Source organism: Mycteria americana, chromosome 13 (assembly GCF_035582795.1).
Source record: "Mycteria americana isolate JAX WOST 10 ecotype Jacksonville Zoo and Gardens chromosome 13, USCA_MyAme_1.0, whole genome shotgun sequence".
NCBI classification, from domain to species: domain Eukaryota; kingdom Metazoa; phylum Chordata; class Aves; order Ciconiiformes; family Ciconiidae; genus Mycteria; species Mycteria americana.
The window spans coordinates 6,434,660-6,457,846 of record NC_134377.1 but is presented as its reverse complement, the minus strand read 5'-3'; the positions used below and the strand labels follow the sequence as shown (position 1 = coordinate 6,457,846).

Here is a 23,187-nt window from a genome sequence, read left to right as displayed (position 1 = left end):
TCACCATCCGCTCCTTCACATTCTGCAGAAGAAAGCAATATGACTTGTCACAGAAAACAGCTCAGGTACAGCTATGCTAGTCTTCAGAGCAGAGATTCCAGGAATGCAGATTGGTCTAGTGTAACAGTTCCCAGAGAACCATGGTAGGCCAGGAAGCCACGCTACTATTTCCCCCATGCCACTGACTCAGCACGTAACATTTGCACTCATTTGTATAATTAACTGGATTTCCCAGAGCTGAAAGAAAGGAAAGGCAAACTTTATTCAATAGAGAACAACTTGACTACCAGGAAGGAATTACACACTTGAATGAACATTCCTGTAGAGACTGTACAGCCAACACCAGGCTACTGTCAGACTTGGGAAGAGGGGTTGATGCTACTGGCCTATTGTCCCTTCAGAAAATAGTTATAATAGTCTCTGCTAGAACTGCCATAAAGCCCCAGAAAGAGCTAGTTATTTAGATGCACACAAGCTAGGAAAAACAGTAGGAAGACCTGTGCACAAAGAGCATTTGGCACACAGATAAATGCTATCCAAAATCCAAACAGCTGTGCGGGCATATTAAAGCAAGAGTCAAGGATGTAGATGAGCACAGGATGGCGCAAGGAACACATCACATAGCTGGGCAGATCTCAAACCTGTTTCTTCCTGCTACCAAAAGTTTACTTGAAGTAAGGTTGCATAAGGAAAGAAGCACGCTTTGAGAAGGAAAACCACTAACCACAGACTTCCATTTTCCAAAGTACGTTAAAACTTGGTAGTTGCTCAGGCAAGCTGATACCAAGGTCAAGTTCCTTCATGTTTCACAAAACAGAAGCCACGAGCCTTCTATGCACTTTTACCCCACTGTGTAGGTCAATGACAACGTTTAAAAATAACCAAGGTGAAGACCTCCTTGTGTGTTTTACATAAATTGCTATTTCAGAGAAAAAACTTGTTGCTCAACCACAAACAAGCACCACCCTCACCAGCAGACGGACAGTACCCGTAAAGGTCTCCATGCAGACTATAGTGCTAGATAGGATTCATTCAAATGTGACATTTGGCCTAAGTTGCTACTTCAGTCCCCGACTAAGCATCCGCTCCACACCCGGGAGTGTGTCTGCACCCTCCTGCTACCTGGAACACAGAGAACTGCAGCTCACCTCAGATCTGCACGACAGAGCAAGGGTTAGGAGAAACTTGGAAAAAGCTGGCACTACCCGTGTTCTTCTGTAAAGCAAATTGCTTTTCAGCACACGAAACAGGCTCAGAAATAAAAGGCCAAGCCACGTGTGCCCGTGCCTCAATGCACAGGCAGCCGACGCTTTCTGCTCCAAGCAGCCAAGCCCTAGAAGTCAGCTGGACTTCTGGAATCGCTGACACTCTACAGGCCAAAAAAACCTGCAAACCAGACATCCTGCAGCTCCATCTCCTCCTGTTCAGTGCCACGAGCACAAGATGCAAACGTGAATAGAGACAGTGGCTCCTATTTAAAGGAATCTAAGGCTGATGACTACACCACAGCTGACTGAAAGCAACAGATATTCCTCCACAACGATCACACAGAGCTTTACCCATTAGCGTCTGAACTCCAGGCAGTAGACACCTTACTTTCAGCTGCGGTGCTACGTTTATTTAACTGTACCCAGAAAGGCTGATTAGCTCACAAACGGAAGTTAATAGTCCTATATTCAACCGAAATTGCTTAAGTGTCCAGGACAAGCGACGGAAGTGAAAAAAACAGCAGGAAATAGTGTGAAGGAAAAGCAAATGGACGTAATCAATGTAACAGGTCTGCCGAGTCCCCCAGGACGGGAGGAATGTTACGGAGGCGGCCAGCGAGGAGAAGCCGCAGCTCCGCAGGCGGCAGCAGCCCCGGCGGGCACCGGCCAACCCCCGCGGCCGGGCGGGACCGGGACCGCGCGAGTGCGACCAGCCGGCCCCAGCAGGCAACCGCGGTAAAGGATCCCGTTCCCGGCAGCCGGCCGCCCTCGGGGCAGGAAGGCGCGGCGCAGCCCTCGGAAACCACCCCCATCTCCGCACCCTCCCGCGGAGCTCGCTGCGTCGGAGCCCGGGCAGGACCCCCCGAGCCGCGCGTGTGGCCGCAAACCGGCGGAGGCCCGCCGGACCCGCTGGCCGGCTCCCAGACCCCTTCCCCGCGACACGGGCTAACATTCAGCCAAGGCGCAGGTTCAGCAGCCGGCGGCGCGGCGGCCCCGCGGGCGAGGCCCGCCCGAGCGCCGCACCTGCCGCCCCGCCGATGGACTGCCGCCCGCGCAACGGCCACCCGGCCGGGGGAGAGCCGCGGCCTCGCGTAGGCGCAGCCGCCCCGCCGTCACGGAGGAGGGCGGCAGCAGCCCCCGGCGGCGCGGCCCGGCAGCCTCACCTAGCAGCCCCTCCATCCCGCGCCGGCCTCGCCGCCGCCGCCCCGGGGCTCGCCCGCGCCCGACGTCAGCCTCTACGGAAGGCGCGGTAGGTCACTCCGCACCTGGTCCGGGAGCGCGCTGGCGCGCGCGCCCCCCACCCCTCTTCCCCTCGCTGCTATCTCAGCGCCATGCCCCGCCCCGAGGGCAGCTTATCGCCCCGCCCTTTTCCTCGCCGCAGGCCAATCGGCACTCCGCCCCCCTCACGGCCACAGGCCAATCCCCGCGCTACTCCGCGGTGATCTTCCCGCCCCTTCCGCGGCGAGGACCAATGATCGCGCGGCCACGCCCCCGTCCCCTCCCACCACGTGCCGTGGCGGGCGGCGGACGGGCGGGCGTGGCAGCTCCCGTCGCTGGGCCTGCCCGCGGGGTCTAAGTCTGCGCCGGGCGCGGCCTGCCCCCCCCCCCGCCGCTGCTCGCGGCCTCCCCGGTACCGCTGCCGCTCGCGGAATGTCCCCGATGCCCCGCTGAGGGAGTCGTGAGCTCCTGTCCCTCCCCCCTCCTGAGGCACGGACCAGCAACGGGCTCCTCCGCTCCTCCTCCTCGAGGTAGGGCTCGGGCAAGTGCCTCACCTCAGTACGTCCGCGAAGTACAAAGGAATGGGGGCACACTCCGGTCAATGTAAAACCATTTTTTAATTCTAAATCACTTTCACAACAGTGAAAATTAGTGAACAGTAATGGTAATGCACTAAACAAGCCATTATGGGCTCTGTGCAGTCTGAGTACAAGGGGGGGGAAGTGGTACGATACAAAAAGCACACCAAGAAAAAGGTAGGAACAAAAGCATTAACACTTTTAGACTATTTCATTCTTGGATTGCCAGAAAATAAAGACTCTCAGTCACGTTTCTGCAGCCACCTCCATCTAAATGCATTATGTCTCTCACCAATAGATGGAAAAAAAACCCAAGCCATTAAAATTCTGTATTTTAAAACATAAGTGTTAGTTAAATCAGTTTCAATACCTCTTGAACCTATTACAGTCACTTTTCTGTCCTCTTTATCGGAAAAAGGCTTTAAAGGGATACCCTACTCCTCACCTGGATAACCTCTGCTCTTAGCATCGAGTTTCTCAATACAGAAAGGAGAAGGAAAACCATCCCTTTTACTATCACACGAACTTTCCCTTTTCATCAGCAGGTGGTGCTGCCTGCTCACGAAAGCAAGTCAAAGCTGCGACGCTGTACCACAGCCAGTCGCTTATAAGAATGCAATAAATAGCCTTTCTCCTAGAAAGGGTCCTAGTTACCAAGTTATGCACTTGAGTAGAACCATATGCAGAAGAAGTTAAGCTTTTCGAAAGTGCCACACAACAAAAGTTGAAGCACCACTTCAACTATTTATAGTTGAGCAATATATTCTGCCAGATAATATTGAGTCAGGTATAAATTTGACTAGATGTGGCAAAACAATGCAGAAGCTTTGCAACATTCTACTTGCCAGATGGAATTTTGGAGGTAGGCAAGTTAAACTTCAGTCATCCTCTCTGTCTTGATGCTAAAAGTGAACAGTTTGTAATTACATAAATAAGCTTCTATAACAATTAATTAAGGTGTCCTTCCCAGGAACCTCATCCATACACTAGAAAAATCCTAGCTATTGAAACAAAGTTTCTGTGAGTTGATTTGTTTGTCAGTTGCCTGTCTATTGCCAGGGAAGTCACAATATTAATCTTGCAGGAAATCATTATGACTATCAGCGATGTGAATCAAAATAATCTAAAAACAGTAAGAGGAAAAAAAAGGGAATTGCCTAGTCAGAGAAATATGAAAACTGTTCATCTTGCTAGGGAATCTCTCATATCTGCTGTTCTGAAGGAATCTACATAAAAACATCAGGAGTACTCTTTAAAGCTGTATACCCAACAGGATTCCAAAACGGCTATAGAGTGCTCACCTTCTGAAATATTTCCCCTCAGCACATAAATGGTTGTGGTCTCCTCCAGCACTTCAAATGAATATCTTTGGTAGATACTGCAGAGACTCTTGCAGTATAGCCATTCTGCTGTGGCACGGAGTAGCTGTACACACCTGTAGAGAAGCTCTTCCAAATATTCCCTACTGTGGCATGTGCTAACAAAGGCAGAATCTCATTTTTCCTCCTGTATAATTTTACAGTATGACAAGTTTACCCTCAACACTCATGTAAAGATGCCTTTTGTTCCTCTCCCCAAACAAGCTGATCTCAGATCTGTAATAGGATTTTATTCGGAGTACATGACCTTGCGTAGAAAGTCTCAAAGCCTTGGGAAGAATACACGTAGCTACAGTGACAAGGTTACGAGGGGATTATCCATGAGTGCAGCCACAGGCTGCTGCGCAGAACCAAGGAAGACAACACTGTTTTGTCAGTGAGGAACTGGGCTGGGTGAGGCAGACAGGTGCGTCGTACTGTTCGGCAACCCCACCCAGCTCCACAACGAGAGAATCTTCCAGTGTCTGGCTCCAGCAAATTCAGGCTTTAAAAAATTGCAGCATAAATTTGTATCCTTCTTCTAACAGCCATTAGAACTGCTTCAAGAGGGGTTTTCCATCACGCTGGGAAATAACAGCAAGAAAAGAGACCAGTCTCCAAACCTGGTTCCATTTGCATCACGTGCTGTGTCCAAAGAGTCTCAGCAATGCTGCAGATGATTTCCCAAAGAAGGCTGGATGTTGATGTGAGGACATTAAATAACATCCGCAGCTCTGGCAGATCCGTTGTGGTTGCCAAGCATGAGATACTGATCACACTGCAGAAGTTTCCTTACCTGCCCAGTCTACCTTGGGGCAACTGTCTTTCACATAAACCTGGTGTCACTGATTGGCACAGGATTTCAAAGCAGCACTCCTTTTAGGAGTAGAGCTCAAAGCCAGGCCCATGGTTTGTGGCAGGAAGCCACTGTACAAGATAGCTGAGCTGCAATACACTTTTTAACCAATGTTTAATTTCCAACTCTGGTGCAAAACGCGAGATTCCTCATTGTGCTGTGGTACCACCAATTCCTGAAGCCCATAGGTTAGCTACGGAACCAGACACCAAGAGGTTTAAAACGGGATGGGGATGCAGTTTGTAACTGTTTCAGTGGCCTTGCTGGCCATGGATATACAGAATAATGGAAAAGATTTATGCAATCAACAGCCAGAACATTATCACCAGAGCCACAAACAGGAAGAGGCGGGATAGGAACTGCTCATCCACATATTGAGGAGTCCCTGGAACAGCTGGAAAACAGGAAGTAAAAAAAAAGTTCAGCTCCTTCCTCTTCTCCAGAACTGAGTATATTCTGAACATACTACATTCATAAATTGAAAGATACGCAAGGAATCTACTTGGTGAGAAACTGTTGTTACCTCCTATCCTCAGACTGGCCAGCCATACTGGAAGATCAAACGGAAGACAAGCATCAGCTCCATTGTGCTGGTTTTGGCTGGGATAGAGTTAATTTTCTTCACAGTAGCTAGTATGGGGCTATGTTTTGGATTTGTGCTGGAAACAGTGTTGATAACACAGGCGTGTTTTCGTTATTGCTGAGCAGTGCTTACACAGAGTCAAGGCCTTTGCTGCTCCTCACCCCACTCCACCAGCGAGTGGGCTGGGGGTGCACAAGGAGTTGGGAGGGGACATGGCTGGGACAGCTGACCCCAACTGACCAAAGGGATATTCCACACCATATGACGTCATGCTCAGCATATACAGTTGGGGGAAGAAGAAGGAAGGGGGGGGACATTCAGAATGATGGCGTTTGTCTTCACAAGTAACCGTTACGCATGATGGAGCCCTGCTTTCCTAGAGATGGCTGAACACCTGCCTGCCGATGGGAAGGAGCAAATGAATTCCTTGCTTTGCTTTGCTTGTGTGTGGCTTTTGCTTTCCCTATTAAACTGTCTTTCTCTCAACCCACGAGTTTTCTCACTTTTACCCTTCTGGTTTTCTCCCCCCATCCCACCAGGGGGGGAGTGAGCGAGCAGCTGTGTGGTGCCTAGTTGCCGGCTGGCGTTAAACCACAACATCCCTGAAGCAGGACTCGTGGTAAACCTGCTTATGACTCACAGCAGCAGGCAGCTCCAAGTGCCAGACTACATGCAGGTCTGCTCGGAGTACTTCTGGGGACAGTGCTGACCTAAGTTCACTGCTTAGTTCACTGTTTCATGCTAAGTTCACTGTTTCCATCCTAAGGAACTTTACCACCTCTACCTGAGCGCTCCTCCCTATCAAGGTGAAACATCTCTGAGTAAGAAAATGGTAAAATGGTCAAAGCTGCATGTGTAGCCTTGACCAAGAGAACTAATGAAAAGCACACTTTTTGGAACTGCGGTATTGAATCTGCAGATGAAAAGCAGATAAAGGAGTTGGTTAAATTATAGCTGTTAAAACAGCATATATTTACATACTCTGTAGTTCAGTCACACCTCTGCACAAATTTTCAGTGGACAGCGAAGTATAGTTAATAGGCAAGTTAATTTGACCCAAGGACAGCACAGGTCCTTGGCAACACAGGTGTGACATGAGGAATGTGTTTCTGTTTCCCATCATTCCTGTGCCATATGACATGGTGAAGATTTGCCAGGCACAACCTTTCACAGAAGTAGTCCAGAAAATCCTGGGCAGTAGGTTTTCTTGTTCAAAACAGGTAGACTCAGTTTGTCCACAGTGCAGATAGGAAGGAGGTTTTCTGGGGATTACTTAATTTTTAGAGAGCGAGGCCACTACTTGGAGTAACTCAACTGTTTTTTCTTAATTAAAAACAGTGAAATTATTTCACCACAAAGTTACTTCTTGTGGAATACCAATGATTGTCTCAGAGATAAATTTCTGAAACAGGAACAATCTTTGCTGTCATTATTTTGTGTTACAGAACACCAGTTTAAATTTTTCCTTCTCATCTTTCAGGAAATGGTCCTTTCCTGCTGTTTGCAAAATATGGATCTCCTTCATACACCCCTACTGACTCCTTTTTATTATTATTAGAAACTCCAGTCCAGTTTGTCTCATTTTTCAGAGCGAGTCCACTGGAGTACCAGAGGAGACATTTGAGTTAAAGGGAAGAAGTCTCCAGTGCCACTGTCCCTCTCCAGTTCTACTGTCCTCTCAACAGGGCCTTCAGCAAATCATATTCAAGTGACAAACTTGCTTCTTATATAAACACTCGTACAAAACCTGTAAGACATAGACTATTGTGATGGGACAAGGAGCAATGGTTTTAAACTAAGGGAGGGCAGATTTAGACTGGATTTAAGAAAGAAATTTTTTACCATGAGGGTGGTGAGGCACTGGAACAGGTTGCCCAGAGAGGTAGTGGAGGCCCCATCCCTGGAAACATTCAAAGTCAGGTTGGATGGCGCTCGGAGCAACCTGACCTAGTTGAAGATGTTCCTGCTCTTGCAGGGGGGTTGGACTAGATGACCTGTAAAGGTCCCCTCCAATCCAAAGCATTCTATGTTCTCTACTGGGTGTTTTCCCTCATTTTGTGTTTCTATATACAACACTAATTTACTTTACCGTTCAGAAAGTTTTGTCATTTAGCAGGCTATTTGTTTAAAAGTTACAAAGGAGTTTGTAAAACATCTGTTTGTGACAGAACTCTCAGAGAAGATAGGATGCATGGTACCTGGAGGAGGTCGCCCATCGTTTATGTTGAATGCTGTTGCAAATATACCAAAGGGAAACGCCCCAATTCCAAATGACATTTGGAAGCCACCATCACCAAACCCAAAGCCCTGGAATCCCTGCAGAGAACAAAGCAACAGAAGAGAAAAAAGGTACCAATCATTTAAAGCCTATTTCAGAATATTTTGTAAAAGTGCAGACATTTCCTCTCACTGGCTTTCCTATGGCTAAAGGAGTATCATGCTGTCTGGCAACTTTCAGTCTGCCACACTATTGTTAAATACCTTGTTAGCTGTCCTGGTTTTAAAATGTTTCATACAGTAGCAAACTTGCCAGAGCAACCCAAAAGTTTGAGAAAATGAAAACTAGGAACCGCAGTTCTTGCTTGAAGGTCTCAAATTAACAAAAGTGTTTCTGTAACGTTTCTCAACTTAAAATAGTATATATCTGACAATATATCAAAATAAGCATTAACAATTCTATTTAGAATGTCTTAAAATGTATTAATAATTCTGTATTAATATCTATTAGCCATATAACTATAAGAAAGGCATTGTAAAAAAAAAAAAATCTGCACTGATTTTCACAATACATGTGTACCATTTAAACATTCAGTAAAGTGACAAATTGCCAGTGGGATGCATAGAGCATTACAGAGAAGAACAGTACAAAAAAAAAAAATTACCAGGGGGACTCTATTTAAGGTGGCAGATAAAGTCATCTGGGGCAGGAATGCAAGACATAAGGAAAGGAGGAAAAAAGGAAGAGTTACAATGCAAGAACATTGACCCCTACAGGATCCAGACTAAAATTCCACATCAGGTCAAAAGATTAAGTCTTCTGAATCAAGATGAATCCTACTGTAGAAAAGCAGTGTACTATTTGAGAACCAGCGGTATATGAATCTGAGTAGTTGCATCATGTTTAAAAACTGTGGAGAGCTCACAGTCGCCATGTTCTGTAATCCAGCAAACTATCCTCTGATCTCAGATTAAAACAGTGATACCAATTCTGAAAAACCCTCTAGTCTATCACCTCCAAACAGTGGGAGGACAAAGATGATTTCACTTATATAATATAAACCAGACATTTCTGGGTTGATCCTTGATTTGAGGAGTTAGTCTTTTGAGCATGACTCTTCTCAAGTGTTTTGCCATTAACTATCAGGGACAACAAAGCACTCTGCATGGCAGGTCCTGCGCCTGTAGGAAACAGGAGGGCAGTGTCACTACTGCTACGTCTTCATACCAGATTCCTCTGACTTACGGCAGCACCGGCTAAAAGGTTCAAACAAGGTATAGCAGCTGATTTAATAAGAAGGCAACTCCCCAGTGAGAGAGAACAACTGAGCTCCCAATACATTCAATACAGAAATGTTTCTTAATCACACCCAGCAGAGTTATTTGCTTGAAGCATGAGGTATACAAATCCTCTCCAAGGACCCTAGACTGAGTTACACAGAAATGTGGAATTGTTTCATCAGGTCATGCTCACTGCCATCATGCTAAAGAACACTGTGGTCTGTGCTACAGGCTACTCCCACGTCTGTTCAACCTATCCCAGCTGTTGTTTACATTCACTCTATGTAATCTCCTCAACAAAACCACAGATCCATCTTCAAATTAACATGTATCCAACAGATACCTACATTATTTTGCTTGTAATGCCATGGTACAGTAACATCCCATAGAGATGCTAGAAGCAGGTGTCAGTGCCAAAAAAGTAAGTTCACACATGGATTATATATTTCCATGACAGGTTTGATGGAAATACACTTCCACAAAGAATTTTCAAAGCAAAGTGTTCCTTGTATTTATATATGGAGCAATCAAGTATGAAGAAGAGCATTTCCAGTGATGCCACACAGGGCTGTTTTCATGAAGCGCGATTCAAATTAGCCCATTCTTTGGGATGCTAAAGAGTACTATAGGAATGGAGTTTTCTGCCACACCGCAGCTATCAATGACTCATGAACAACCTACTGGGGATGAGCAAGAAATGTAAGCTATGGGATCCTCACACAGGATCTCATGCACATGTTCTGTCCTCCAGGATGAATAAATACCACCATCAATAAAAACAACTTATCTGCTCAAGCTTGTTTTTCCACTTACCCCTCTGTTCTCTGGTTCAGGTCTCTGTCCTTGGGGTCGTGGTGGAGTTTTCTCTCTGCAGGAAGTTGTGAAATTATCTCAAGTGCAAGGATACATGACAATAGTATCTGCAATAGCCTGGCTAATAAGACAGAACAAATACAGAGCACGCTCCCACAGGGCTGTGCTACAGCAGAGCTGGAGGTAGTGTGTGAGTGAGTAGACCACCCAGCTACATGAACCTTCAGCATCACATCGCTGAATTAAGATACAGCGCTTCTGAATAACAAAGGCCCATTGCAAGGGCTAGAAACTGAGGACATGAACATTCTATATAAGCTTCTCCAGTCAGATAGCATTCATTGCAACCTGCCACTTGTAACTGATAATTAACACCCAATTGAAATTAAAATAAATTGCCAGTTGAACAAGAAATGAGGTGTGCAAACCCAGGCCCTGAAAAAGCCAGAAATATTTGGCAGAAATGTCAGTTTTGACAAAGTATTTCAAATTGTGAATCCAGCACTTTGGTAGTTTCATCTTAAGACCTTAAACTAAAGTTTCATCTTTAGTTTTCACAGAAAGAGAGTTGTATTTAGGTTTCTCACCTGGGGTCCTGTTGCCCAGTGCTACCTCTTCCATACAGAGGAATAACTTTATCTCGACTGATTCCTGCTTTGCATACAGGACACACTTGTCTATTTGGCCTGGTCTCTAGCCACTAAAAGAAAGGAAATTATAAGAAAACTAGTAAAAGACCATGAAAACAACAACATGCAAACCTCATCTGCAGCCAGGAAGAGAGACTTTAGCAATTTCTCAGAAAGCTATGGAGCAAAATGTTTTAGTAAGTGCCAAGTACTCTCCAAAGTGTTGGCATTTTGGCTATTGTTCTGGCACAAGCCACTTGCCGATGTACACACATTCAGAACTGCACTGGAGAAAATATGAAGAAATAAACAGTACCCACAGTCCTGCATAGGCCAAGGGCTAGTGTAGATACCCTCCTTTCATCTATCTTTTCTATAACAGTACCACAATGTAAAACACTACATATGCAAAGAGAAGTACACTCAGCACTGAAGGCTGCAAACTAAACCCCAGTGAACTGCCTACAGTAATTCTCCTACCAAAACTGGGAATACTCAGTGTTTAAGACACTCAAAAGTGGAAGGCAAGTGGAACAGAATTTAAGTTTTCTTTTTGCTGAAACAGTAGATTGCAAGGTGTTGTGCATGAAGTTGCATTAGCACGCTGTGGTTGCCCTGGAGAGAAAGAAGCGCATTTGAAAAGAGGGGGATACTCCAGAGAACCAAGGGCTTTATTGAGTAACAGGAGCTGATGAAAGACAAAGTAAAAGGAAACCTGCCTTACCTGGTGTAAACAAGGCCAACTGTGAGCATTCCCAGGATAATTTGTTCACAGAGCAGAAAAAAGAGGGGAAAATAGAATTAGTTACTGATGACTCGATCCAACAAATGTATAAAGCGTACCACAGATGGCACAGCTTGGAGACAACAGAATCCTGGAATCCAGCTGGGCCAGTTCCATAACCTCCCATTAAAATAATTTTTGAAAGCACAGCCCAAGACCTATCTCCACTGGTCTTTTCAGGTTATGCAATCTAAGTTGCTAACATGATTCTCTGCCTTTGATTCCTGGGTCCTCATCCATACCAAAGGCCCATATAGAAGCTTAATTAATCTTAGTGTTTACTGTACAGATTTTATCTTCTGATACCATGAAAAGATATCCCTGAGCTAAGATGCAAATGAGGAAGGTGTCAGTAATAAGATTTCAGGATCTTAAAAGAAGTCACATAAGGGACATTCAGCTAAAACATCGGCCACATTCACAGAATCATGGAGTAATTCAAGCTGGACAGTACCTCAGGTGGTCTCTAGTCTAACCTGATGCTCAGAGCAGGGTCAGCTATGGAGATCAGACCCAGTTGCTCAGGGCAGAGAAATTCCCATTATACAGAACTATTCTTAAGATTAAATTAATATGGCAACTTAAAAAAGGTCAAAGACAAAAAAGCAAGCTACGAGATAAAACTGCTAAGTAGTCATCTGCTTTCAAAGTGGTCTTGACAACACTATTCAGACAAGATACATGCTATTTTTTAAGGTTCCATTCTTCCAAATCCTTTTGTGCAGTAATTTAATCTAATTTTATCTTAACATGCCATCAGCAAGTGACTTTCCATCTTCTCCTAGAATAAAAAACTGGATTTTCAGATGTTACATACATTTACACAGAAAAGAAATGCTCTTTTAGGCCTCTTTGTAATAAAGAGCATAATTTAGCCTACTGTGTAAAACAAACAAACAAACAAAATTTGGCCATGTCAATCCTTAATAACTTCTTAACATTCAAGAAAAGAGTATATTCTAGACCAGGTTACCCAAATAAGAAATGCTGCACGCTTATTGTATTTCTGTGATACATTCATAAGTCAGATCAAAGAACTGAAAAGTTAGTATTACAACTGCAATACCATGGGAAAAGAGAAATAGCCCACATGTAAAAGCTTGTTATCTGATTTTTTTTTTTATGGTTTCAAAGGAAAAGAGCAAGCTTGTAGGAAGTATGAAAACTACAATTTGGCCTCCAGAACCTAGTTTCAGATGCAGGTTTAGGTATGCACAGGTTAGAAAGGAATTTAGGTCTGAACAAGATATCTATGCTAGACCAGACAGCACAAATAACACGCATTACCAAGCAGTATCAGTAAACACTGAGCTGTCTATGTCGGGCTGCTTGTTTGTGTGCTTTTGCAAAATAATTCATAGGTGTAGGAAGTTTAAGACGCAAGAAACCCACTCCCTGGAACGTGAGCAAAGAAAAACAGCTGAGGAGCAAAACCAAACTACTCCTAAACCAAAACCATGGTCCTTACTCATTTTATACAAGACATTTTATTTGACATCTAGAATTATAAAAATCATAGGCTTTTGTGCAATCAGAGAGATACACGGTGTTCTGGTTTATCTGTGGGGGCTTGAGTACTTACCAGAAGAGATGTCCACACAAGCTGATAACTGCATCCTTGGCAGTGTCTAAACAGATGTTACATTCGAAAGTGTTGTCCTGATTAGCATTGTCCCCAGCACCATTACTGCTACTGCTGCCACTGGTCCCTCCAGTACTGGAGTTCTTTGTTGATGTAGAAGTCGTGGGTCCTTTGCTTGCCATCCTCAAGAACTACCCAGACACAAGGTCAAGAAAATTTTCCTGTTGGAATCCTAGCAGTGAGAAAGGAAAAAAAAAAAAGAAAAAAAACCCAACAACTTCTTGGCATTATAACATTGCATTCTTGTCCAGTTCCAAACTGGTAGTCATTTATCCAAGAAGCACTTGAATCCTGTTGTTGATGGGTTTTGTTTAACATAGCCAAGAGGGACCTTTTTTTAGAAACTAAGCTACTTTAAAGTCCTGTAGTATGACCTGGCTGATATGTGACCTGTATTTTAAAGTTACTGATAAGCAACTGAAATCCAGAGCCGAAACAAAACCATTGTATTTTCTCATAAATGCCATTTGCTATGAGAAGAATGAGCTCACCTAGTCATACATGCTCTTCCAAAAATTCAATGCAAGTTATAACTGTGAGTGCAGTCTGAAATAAGATTTAATCATGAAACAATTCACAGTTTGGACAGACTGTTAACGCATAGTTTTAAGTTCAGTGTTCATTAGTTCGGAATATTAATGATAATAATGGCAAGCAAATGTGGCTTAGTACTTAATATGTCTCATCAGCAGTCTATTGCTGCTATCACAGCAGTGTGTTGATATGACTATCAAACATTTCTAGTACTTTCAAACTATCAAACATTTCTAATCTAGCAGTAATGCAGAAGCACTAAAAATTTTTACTTCAATGTGCTTTAATTTTACTTACATGCTTTCACCTCTCATTAACATCATCACATTATCAAAGAACACCATTTATTTTATTTCAGTAGCAGCAACCTCTACAATCTAATTCCTTGATATGCAAATTCCACAGCACCTAAAACTTTGAGACTCAGCACAAGGCACTTATATTTCCAGAAACAAACACTTTTATCAGTACAAGATTTTTAATCCAAGAACTAAGAGAGTTTCAGCAGTTACAGAAATTAATTCACCAAAACAAAAATGTTTAAAATATTCCACTAGGCTTTTAATGAAACTCTGACATCATGTTGCTGCTGCAGGAATATGAATACTTACATAAGGTTGTGAGAAAGAAACAGGTGATTATCTGAACTTTTTGCAAGTGTACAAACAGTTAAGCATTTTAAAAGGGCAACCTGAATTTTTCAGAAGCTAATTTATTTGAAAACTTACCCTACAAGCATTAAAGGCTTTCCTTAGTGTTCCCTCTTTGTAGCAGTGCTGAAGCACAGGTGCAGGGCAGCAAAACAAAACCTCAGTATCTCTACCTGTTATTGTCAACAGCTTTTTTCATACAACACAATCCCACTGCACAGTCAAGAAAGCATCATACTCGTGCGTCATGAAGGTATTGCAGCAAAGACACTCAATTACAGCAAGTGAAATGTATTTTTGCAGAGCTTTTTCACTCAGTTACATCATTTTGCACGCTGTCCCAGAAGGGCAGCTTTGTATTCACAGATGCTGTACTTTCACATACATTGCTTTCAGCACTGCTGACTCTTAGCATTTCACACCATGACTTCATTTACACTCAGCAGCAACACAGTTCATTGTACAAAATTAAAATTCATGTTAGTTCAAGGCAGATGGAAATGCTGCCCACAAACTATACGCTAAAGATGCTTGGATTTTTCACACATCCTTACTACCAGAATCTTCAGCCTATCTTGCTCAGTAGTTTAATGCTTGAAAATTTACCAACTGGGACCTATACATATTTGTTGGGAATTAATACCAACATCAAGAAAACCTCCTTAAAACTAAGTTCAACACACTGTAAAGAACACTACCATCATTTTATGGAATGGGCACAAGAAATGTCTGTCTCTCATATCTTGGCATATAACACAAGGAAAACATGGAGAAGAGGCACATAAATGAATTTCTATGTCCCTAAAACCAATGTGGAAAACAAGGTCCTTTTTGCCAAATTACATTCCATATATTTAACACCAGAAATCTGGAGACTCATCAAAAAGATGAAATCTGTATCTTCAGAAAGATCTGCTTAAAAAACCCTTAGCTTTTAGTAACTATGAAAAATAAATACATCATTAAGTTATGAAGAAGGATGACAGAGAAATACATAGGAATATCAGTAATGTAGTGGAATAAAGATGGCTGAGACAGAAGAAAGATCAAAATGATATAACGCAACAGGCACTGAATCTATTCTCCGAGAAGAAGGTCATTCCTTAGTCTGTACTGGGATCCTCTCCTAATTATTTCTCCATAGGCTGATTTGGCCTGATGACCTACTAGGATGTAACTAATTTAAAATATCAAAAATATATCAAAACACAACAACGGAAATAAGCAATCTTATTCTGAAAAGCCTTCTCAAACATTTGCTCTTGTCCATGGAATACTGTTTAACATAACTAGGTCTCTAACAAGTGCTGTTGGGGTCTGTTCATCTGCAAATCACGCTGCACATATACAAAGAAGCAAGCATGAAACAGCATCCAATGACCAAACTTACATTTGATAATCATATATTGTGTCACTTGTGAGAGTAGTCTGTGAATCCTAAAGTAGAAGTTCAACTGTAAATTCAACTTGTTCCAAGTGTAGAACAAGCTCAAAATCGTTGAAATATCACTTGAACTACTTAAACTCCGAGACAAAACTTTTTGGGGGGGGGCGGAACCCCAAAACCAAACCACAAGCAAACCACAAACTAAAAAAAACAATCTGACCAACACAACAGGCCAAACCAACCCCATTTTCATTTTGATTTAGAGTTCAGAAGGAAGACTGTGAGTACACAGATATAACATGACTTTTGGGGTTAAGTAAACAGAATTTAGAGATGCCAGTCCAGGTTTGTTAAACTCTTGTCCTTTACATCAGGTCTACAAATCAACCCTAGATGCATGATGAGTAGCAAACAAAACAAGTGAAAGGATATAAAAATCAGCTGTGATCTAACTGCAAGCATTCAAAGATCCTGTCTTTTTTCTTTCTTGCTGCTTGGCTCTCTAGATATTTACAGGAAAACAGTATCTTTGTTACTTAAAAGCCATCTATATTAGCTGTTTACTTCCTTTAAATCCTGACCCCTGTGATATCCCAACAGGTTGTTCTGAAAATGACCGAATCACTGACATTTACTACATCCAAGAATCAAGAGTGGCAACAGATGAATGGTTAAGACACAAAGAACCCATTTTCAAGTAGTCTTCCTAAATAAAAAAAGTCTGGTGGAGCATGAAGAAGACATGGAAGCAAAGATACATGTTTAGGGATCCAGCACAAATCCCACCAAGTTGCATAAAGAATAAGCATGACTGAAAGAGATGGTGAAACCGGACCTTCAAGAAGCAGATGGCACACTGGGACCTGAAATTTTCACGATGACTGAGAGCACAGGAGGTCCATGAAAGAAGTAAGTGCAGGAAACTGGTAAGGTCTATATACTCTGCATAAATACTGTGTATAAGTCTCACTAAAAGGCAGTAAGAAAGAAATTTTACTCAAATGCTTTAAAAACTAAATCTACAAATCTAGTGGGAGCAACTGCACCCCAGGAAAATGTGACCCGAATGGCTACTGTAAAAGATCACGATTCTGAACTCAGCAAATGAAAAATGACTGCATTTGCCAAAGTACACTGCCCTGACTCTAAAAATACAAGAGAAACACTTCAAGACAGACTGGGAGAGTTTCCACCATAAGTTAAAGCATACAAAAAAATCCACTGGAAACACAGCAGGTGAACAATAATTCAACCTGAGAAAGACAGAGAGGGAACATAAATTAGAAGCTAATGTCCTCTATATGAAACAGTTGTAGAATACATGGTCACAGCACTACAGCATTAGGATGTTTGAAATATTTACTTTTTAATCTTCTTTCATGAGCAATGAGAAAAATTTCTGGTGAGGATATAGGAATCTGGCTAGTTTATTGATAAACCCCAAAGTTTATTCCTCTTTGAGGTATCTAATACATAACAATGAAATAAAAAGAAGAGCATTGTTGGATGTAAAAGTCCACTAGAAAGACGCTTTTCCATACTTCTTTCCTAATGAATCTTACTTTATCTAGGATTACTGAAATTGAAATAATCCAAACCTAGTTTGTTTCTGAAACAAGTTCTGGTTTAGTTTCTGAACTTTTTGCTGTTTAAATCAAAAGAAAAACTTGTCAGGTTATCTTTCTAATCACTACGGTGACAATGTCATTTTCAGACATATATGACAAATTTTATAAAAGGAATATTAACATTAGAAATTCTATTCTAAATCTAAAAATATTACTCAGAGCCCACTCATAAGTTTAACAAAAATCTGATTCTTAACCTATTACAATTCCCTGGACTTCAAGTCAAACAAACAAGTAACCTTAGTTGATAATTGTTGACAGTGCCTAGAAGAAAGTACGTTTACTTCTTGACGGTTATTTTTAGATGTTCTTAGCAAATACATGACTGAAGTCCCACTGTTAATCATTAAATACACATTTATCTCTCATTACCTTTTTACTCTATTCTGTCCCCCAAACATGTTGCATTTTAAGAGCTCGGAAACATTTTCCGAGTTAATCTTTTCACTTCCTGTAACCTGTACAGCATCATGTACCCGCTTTTTAGTATTACCATAAAGTGGTCCCAACATACAAGCTTGTGTGATCACTTGGTCTTGCAAAATCAGCCATTCGCCTTGCAGACCAGTGTACCCTTGCTTGGCCTCATTTCATTAACTGGGGTTCTGCAACATATGTCTGTGTTACAGTTGCTGCTTCCAGGATAAGAGCCCTGCTGAAAGGCTGTTTTGGCAACTCTAAGGATTCACTATACCTCACAAATGCGAGACATTGTTACCAACTATCAAAAAAAGCAACTGATTAAAGTAATTTTTTTTTAACTGTTCCATAAAAGTATAATATAGACTCCAAGAAAATGTTGCACAAATCTTTAGGCAAAGATTTTATCCTCTTACCTCATAGAGTACAAAGGGAAAAAAAATAAAAAGAAAACTGATATAACCAGTTGGGTAGTGCTGCCTGAGCATTTTCCTGGTTTGGAGTGTTATGTAAAGCAGTAAATGCCCTTTAAGTGGGCTAACCAGGTTAGCAGCAAAATGTAAAACTAAACTAAACTAAAATAGTTATGATGTGGTTTAAGAAGTAATAAGCAATTCCCAACAGAAAAAAAAAAATGGCACGTACCAGGAGCTAACGCTTTGCGACCATACCTAGAGCCAGACATTTATCTAAGGCGGAACAGGCGCTTCTCCTCGCAGAGGGTTTCAGCCCTGCCGCAGAGCGCGGGGGCCAGGCACCAGCAGGCCGCTAAAAACGGGGATTTCGGAGGAAAACCCTCGCAGGCGGCGCCGGGCCCTGCGCGCCGCGGCGGCGGCGAACCCCGGGCCGGAGCTCCGGCAGCGAGGGCGGCACACGCTGGGCCTGCCGGGGCGCTGGGGCGCGCCGGGGCTGCGGGACCAGAACCGGACCCGGGCTGGCCGAGGCCGGGGCTCCCGCGGCGCCCCCGCCCCGCTCCGACCGCTCCCGCCTCACTCGTTTCAAACGGGCGCAGGCGGCTCCGGCCTCCAGCGACCACCGGGCGCGGCTCGGCCCCGGCCCGCTCCTTTCGCGCCTCAAAGCCGCCAGCCGGCCTCGGCTCCCCCCACCCTCCGCCACTAGCCGGGATCCGCTCGGCTCGCCTCACCGGCGGGTCTCGCTGCTCCCCCGCAGCAGCCCCAAGCCGCTGAGCCGCTCCCCTGCCAGCGGCCGCCGTCACCTGATCGCCCGGAAGCCCGGCCCTGACGGAAGGGACCGGCCTCCCCGCCGCCGCGTCGGGCCGCGGGGCCGCGTTCCGCCTGCCCGGGGCTCCCCTGCGCCCCGGGGCAGCCCCGCGGGGCGGCTCCTTGGAAACGGGGCGGCGGCTCCTCGGGCCGGGCGCGGGCTGCTCCGTGGGGCGCGGCGGGGCTCTGGGCAGCGGGTGGTTAGCGCTGCCGGGCTGCCCTTCCTTCCCCCAAGCCCCCGAACCAGAGCCCCCGGCCGGTTGTTACCTCAGCGAGGGAGCCGGTTCGGTGCGAACCGCTCGGGCCGGCGGTGCGTTCAGCCCGTGCTCAGTCACCACCACCATAGCCCCTGCCTGCGCGCTCGGTGTGATTGTTAGCTGTGTTTCTATTGCCTTTTTGCTGCCTGCTCATCGTGAGGTGTTGCGGGGGCCGTGTCCAAACGCCTTCCTCTGAAAAGAGCAAAAACTACATATCGTCTACGGCAGCAAATGTTCGGCCCAAGCAGGGGAGGAAGGCAGGCGGCGGCTTTGAGGGAAACAAATTGTTCAAATGCGTGTGCAGAGTGCTGGGATCTGAGCAGAGGAGCATCTCCAGGATGGGAACAGAGAGCTTTATAAAGGTATTTACGCAGCTGTGAGAAACGGCAAAGATGGAGAGAGGGACAAAAGGGTGGGAGAGGAGGGGACCTGGTGCCTGAAGGAGAGGTCAGAGCTGAGAAAGGTGACCGAGGAGGCACCTCCGAAGGGTTTTGTCCCTGCTCTGAGGACACTGAGGCAGAAAACAGCGCAAAAGTGCTTGTTGTTTTACACAGTGGAGAATGGGTGAATCCTAAACCAAGGTGTCCCACTAAAGGCAAGTCTTACGAGGGAATAGTTAAGGTAAGAAGTGGAGGGAGGTTAGTGCTAAGGGAGCCTATTGGAAAGAGACCAAGGATATTGTCTGAGGCCTGTCTACTGACTGAGGTGGCCTGAGACTACACAGCTCTAGCGTGAAGGTTGGAACGTGCAAGCCGGGAAGTGTTCAGCAATATAAAAACACAGCTGTACTGAGCCTTCATACTGCCTTCAGTAGCACGTAGGCTTGGCAAAACCCATGTCAAAGCGGTCATCCAGCAGCCCTGCTGGAATTGCCATACACATTGATATATCACACTGGAAAATTTGTAGTTGAGGTCAAGATGAAGATAGTATCTGAAAATGATAGTGCTTGTGGCATTAGGACACATGTTGTAAAGCTGTCCTACCCGCACTAGCAGTGTATTTGCTGTCTGTGAAAATTTCTCTAACAAAGCAGGCTATCTCACTTTCAACAAGACAGTAAAGCAGCACAGTTTGGCACAGCTTCAGCATTCAAGCAAAAATTTGGCATCTCAGTGTAGTATCAGATTAATAAGAATTTAACAAGGCCCCAAAGGTATAAATGGTATCCTCCAGATGCTGATTAAAACAAGGATGAGCTGCTGAAATTTGGACCAGCGTAGACTAGTCACCACGTATATCTAGAGTCAAAAGAATTTCAGTATAAAAAGTAAAAAAAAGGTTGATTTTTGGTATGATAATCATGGGAATAAGTAATGCTCAGAACAGTCTTTATTGTTTGGGTGCCATAGGATAACTAAAGGAATCCAAAAAGAAATATAGATACTGCTGTAGACAACGTAGCCAGGGAATATTTTCACTGCCCAGTGATAATTTTAACAATTTATTTATGTTTTAAGTCTCAGAAGAATTGAATGATATTATTATATATTTCTATAGTGACTTATTTATAGTACCCCTCTTCCACTTCTAGCAAGTGTTTTCTTTTTAAAATTGAAAAGATCCAGAGACAGGCAATGAATAAGATTGGATGAATGGAAAGGGTGGTGTACAAGAAGAGAATGAAAATTTTAATCTTTTTACAGCTAAGGTTAATAGGAGGGGAACAGACTTACTTAAAACGTGGGACATTCAGATTTACTCCCATTGGGAAAGAATAATTACAGTGAATAGCAATAATAAGTGATGCAAGGGAATACTTTCCTTACAGAAGCTAAGAAATCAGCTTTCAATGAGCTATATATCACATGCATAATGGGAGTAGAAATATAATTTGTATTTATGTATATTCTAATGGTGATATGTGTATCATTCTTCAGTGTAGCTAGTAGCCAGTAATTCCTTAGAGTTAGAAAAACCTTGTGCCCTGGTTGCCAGTTCATTCTCGTGGTGTGCAGGAGAATAAAACACTTTGATTTATTCACTTTTTCATGATCTAAGTCACATAATGTTGATATTTATGGTACACACAAACTTACGCCTAAAATTCTTAATTATGAAAGTCATACCTAAATCAGGAATCCAAGTCCTTGAACCACTTCTCAGTATTTTTCTCATCAATTCTCCCTGGTTTATTTGTCTTTTCAACCCAAAGGTATCTTAATTCAGTATTATTAAATCACATTTGGGAATACTCTTCCTTCCTTGAAATTTCCATGCGAAAGAGTTCCTATCTGTCTGTGGCCTTTTGCCTTTGTTCAGCAAAAGCCATTTCCAAGAGCTTCTGCTCATTTCACTTTTCTGTTTTCAATACCACACCAGAAAGGTGGGAGACCATACAGCTAGTTCTGGTATGTGACATGCATTTGTTTGTTTTTTTCTGCATCGTATCTTTGGAAACTGCCATATTGCAAAGAGTAGGCCTGTAAGCACACTGAACTTTGCCTGATCTGCTTGAGTAAAGCATGCTTTGAAGCATCTGGCACTTGACATCCATGAAGGCAAATAATCGAGCTGAAACACAGTCACAATCTGTCATAGAAATCCCCATGCCTCTAACAGCCAGTTAGAAGGAAATGGCCAGAAGAGTGTCGCCAAGATGAAAGATCTGCCAGGCAAGTTGTTTAAGAGCGCTAAACAGAACATCTCCCACGCAATCTTCAGGTTCTTTGAGTTAAAGATGTAACGCCTTTTTGGAGGTCAGTTTGTTATCCTTGGAACTCGTCATTCCATATTTATGGACAATGCAGTTGCAAAAGGCACAGGCAGAGGAGATGCATGTTTTCTTTCCCCTGCCAGAGGTGGGGGGATTAGATACTTTTTGCCCAATATATTTTACATGTCTTTATGAATCTTGTGTGTCTAGTATCTTTTCTCACCTGCTTTTGAAAGATAACTTCCTACAACAGATGGATCCCATCTTCTCTCATGCTTTCATGGTAGAAGATTTTTATGCTGGCTACAACATAAGAATGTCTGACTCCCCAGCAAAAACTTCATTTGAGTGCTGTCAGTCAGTATGTCTGAAGCAGTGAAATTACCATCTCACAAAATGTGGTAAAGTGCTGAGAATTTTATTACAGACGCTCACTCTTTCCACATCCTTATTCTTTAATGCCAACTATTCTCTCTTTCTCTACAAACACAAAAGCAATACAGGCTTTCTGGTATCGTTGGTGTGTTTTTCACTCTTACTTTGTGTGACCTGTTACATCTGAGAAACATTAAGATGTTTGCTTGTATGGCACACGTGAAAAGAGGCTGCTCTGCAACAGATGGACGCAAAAACAAGCCGTGTTTACTTTCAGCAATTTCCCATCCCTGGGCACTGCTCTTGTTTTACACTGGCTCTTGTTTTACACTGTTTGTTTTACACTGGGCACCACCCGGTAGCACAAACCCCAAGAACGGGCAGTGGGAAACAGCAGTTGGGCCACCCCGGTCCCCTCGCTGCCCTTCTGGGGTTTCTCAGCACCGCACTGGCCCCGGCAGCACCGCCTGCCCTGCTCTCCTCTGGAGGCTGGTACAAATATCCATTGTAAATATTCCTTTTCCACGGTATCTCACAATTCTGCGTACGACACCCTGTTCCTCGCGGTTCTTTCCGTTTATACGCTTATTCCCAGGCTTTCTTGGGTTTTGGGAAGACCTGGCCAGCAGCCCCCAGCGCACCGCTGCCCCGCCGAACCGCTTTTCCCGTGGGCGCAGCCTTCACCCGGCCTTTTTCACGGAGAAGCGAAGAAACCGCATTCGGAAAGACCTGGAGGTGCCTATCGCGGCCCTCGGGGGCTGCCGCTCTCCCGGGGGCGGCCGCGCCGCGGACATCTTGTCGGAGGCTGCCTGGAGGACTACAATCCCCAGCATGCCCCGCGGCCGGCCGGGGGGGCGGGGCCTGTCGCGCCGTGAAGGTTGGTGTCGCGCCTT

The 23,187-nt window shown here is 44.1% G+C and overlaps 2 protein-coding genes and 1 long non-coding RNA gene across 8 annotated transcripts in view; 1 reads left to right on the top strand and 2 right to left on the bottom strand.

Moving 5' to 3' along the window:
- LIMK2 (LIM domain kinase 2) overlaps nt 1-2,529 on the bottom strand; it is a 32,434-nt gene extending 29,905 nt beyond the window's left edge. Inside the window, exon 1 of the mRNA XM_075516145.1 lies at nt 2,372-2,529. Coding sequence (XP_075372260.1) covers nt 2,372-2,387 — 16 coding nt within the window. The 5' untranslated portion in view covers nt 2,388-2,529. The remainder of the gene's footprint in view (nt 1-2,371) is intronic.
- Nucleotides 2,530-3,024: 495 nt separating this feature from the next.
- RNF185 (ring finger protein 185) lies at nt 3,025-19,296 on the bottom strand. 6 transcript variants are annotated; one of them, XM_075516155.1, is made up of 7 exons: nt 19,274-19,296; nt 13,108-13,339; nt 11,466-11,484; nt 10,700-10,812; nt 10,113-10,167; nt 8,000-8,117; nt 3,025-5,612 (listed from the first exon to the last, which is right to left on the bottom strand). In XM_075516155.1, exons 2-7 carry the CDS (start codon nt 13,287-13,289, stop codon nt 5,515-5,517), a joined length of 585 nt encoding a protein of 194 aa, XP_075372270.1. In that variant the 5' UTR covers nt 13,290-13,339; nt 19,274-19,296; the 3' UTR covers nt 3,025-5,514. The 6 variants fall into 6 exon arrangements, with proteins under 6 accessions (XP_075372270.1, XP_075372268.1, XP_075372273.1 ...); XM_075516153.1 differs by lacking the exon at nt 19,274-19,296 and adding an exon at nt 18,931-19,093; XM_075516158.1 differs by lacking the exon at nt 19,274-19,296 and adding an exon at nt 18,931-19,084 and having other exon boundaries at nt 13,108-13,298.
- LOC142416521 (uncharacterized) lies at nt 6,495-10,098 on the top strand. The gene is made up of 3 exons (XR_012777740.1): nt 6,495-6,607; nt 7,970-8,150; nt 9,757-10,098. It is a non-coding gene; the product is annotated as an uncharacterized LOC142416521 (long non-coding RNA).
- Nucleotides 19,297-23,187: the final 3,891 nt, after the last annotated feature.

Bases quoted from the DNA above. Each gene is read 5' to 3' on its own strand.
- RNF185 (XM_075516155.1), bottom strand. From the start codon at position 13,289: ATGGCAAGCAAAGGACCCACGACTTCTACATCAACAAAGAACTCCAGT. The intron at 10,168-10,699 runs GTGAGAAACCTA...AACTTCCTGCAG, and splicing joins ACTGGGCAACAGGACCCCAG to AGAGAAAACTCCACCACGAC. The intron at 5,613-7,999 runs GTACCATGCATC...CCTGTTTTCCAG, and splicing joins CGATGGGCGACCTCCTCCAG to CTGTTCCAGGGACTCCTCAA.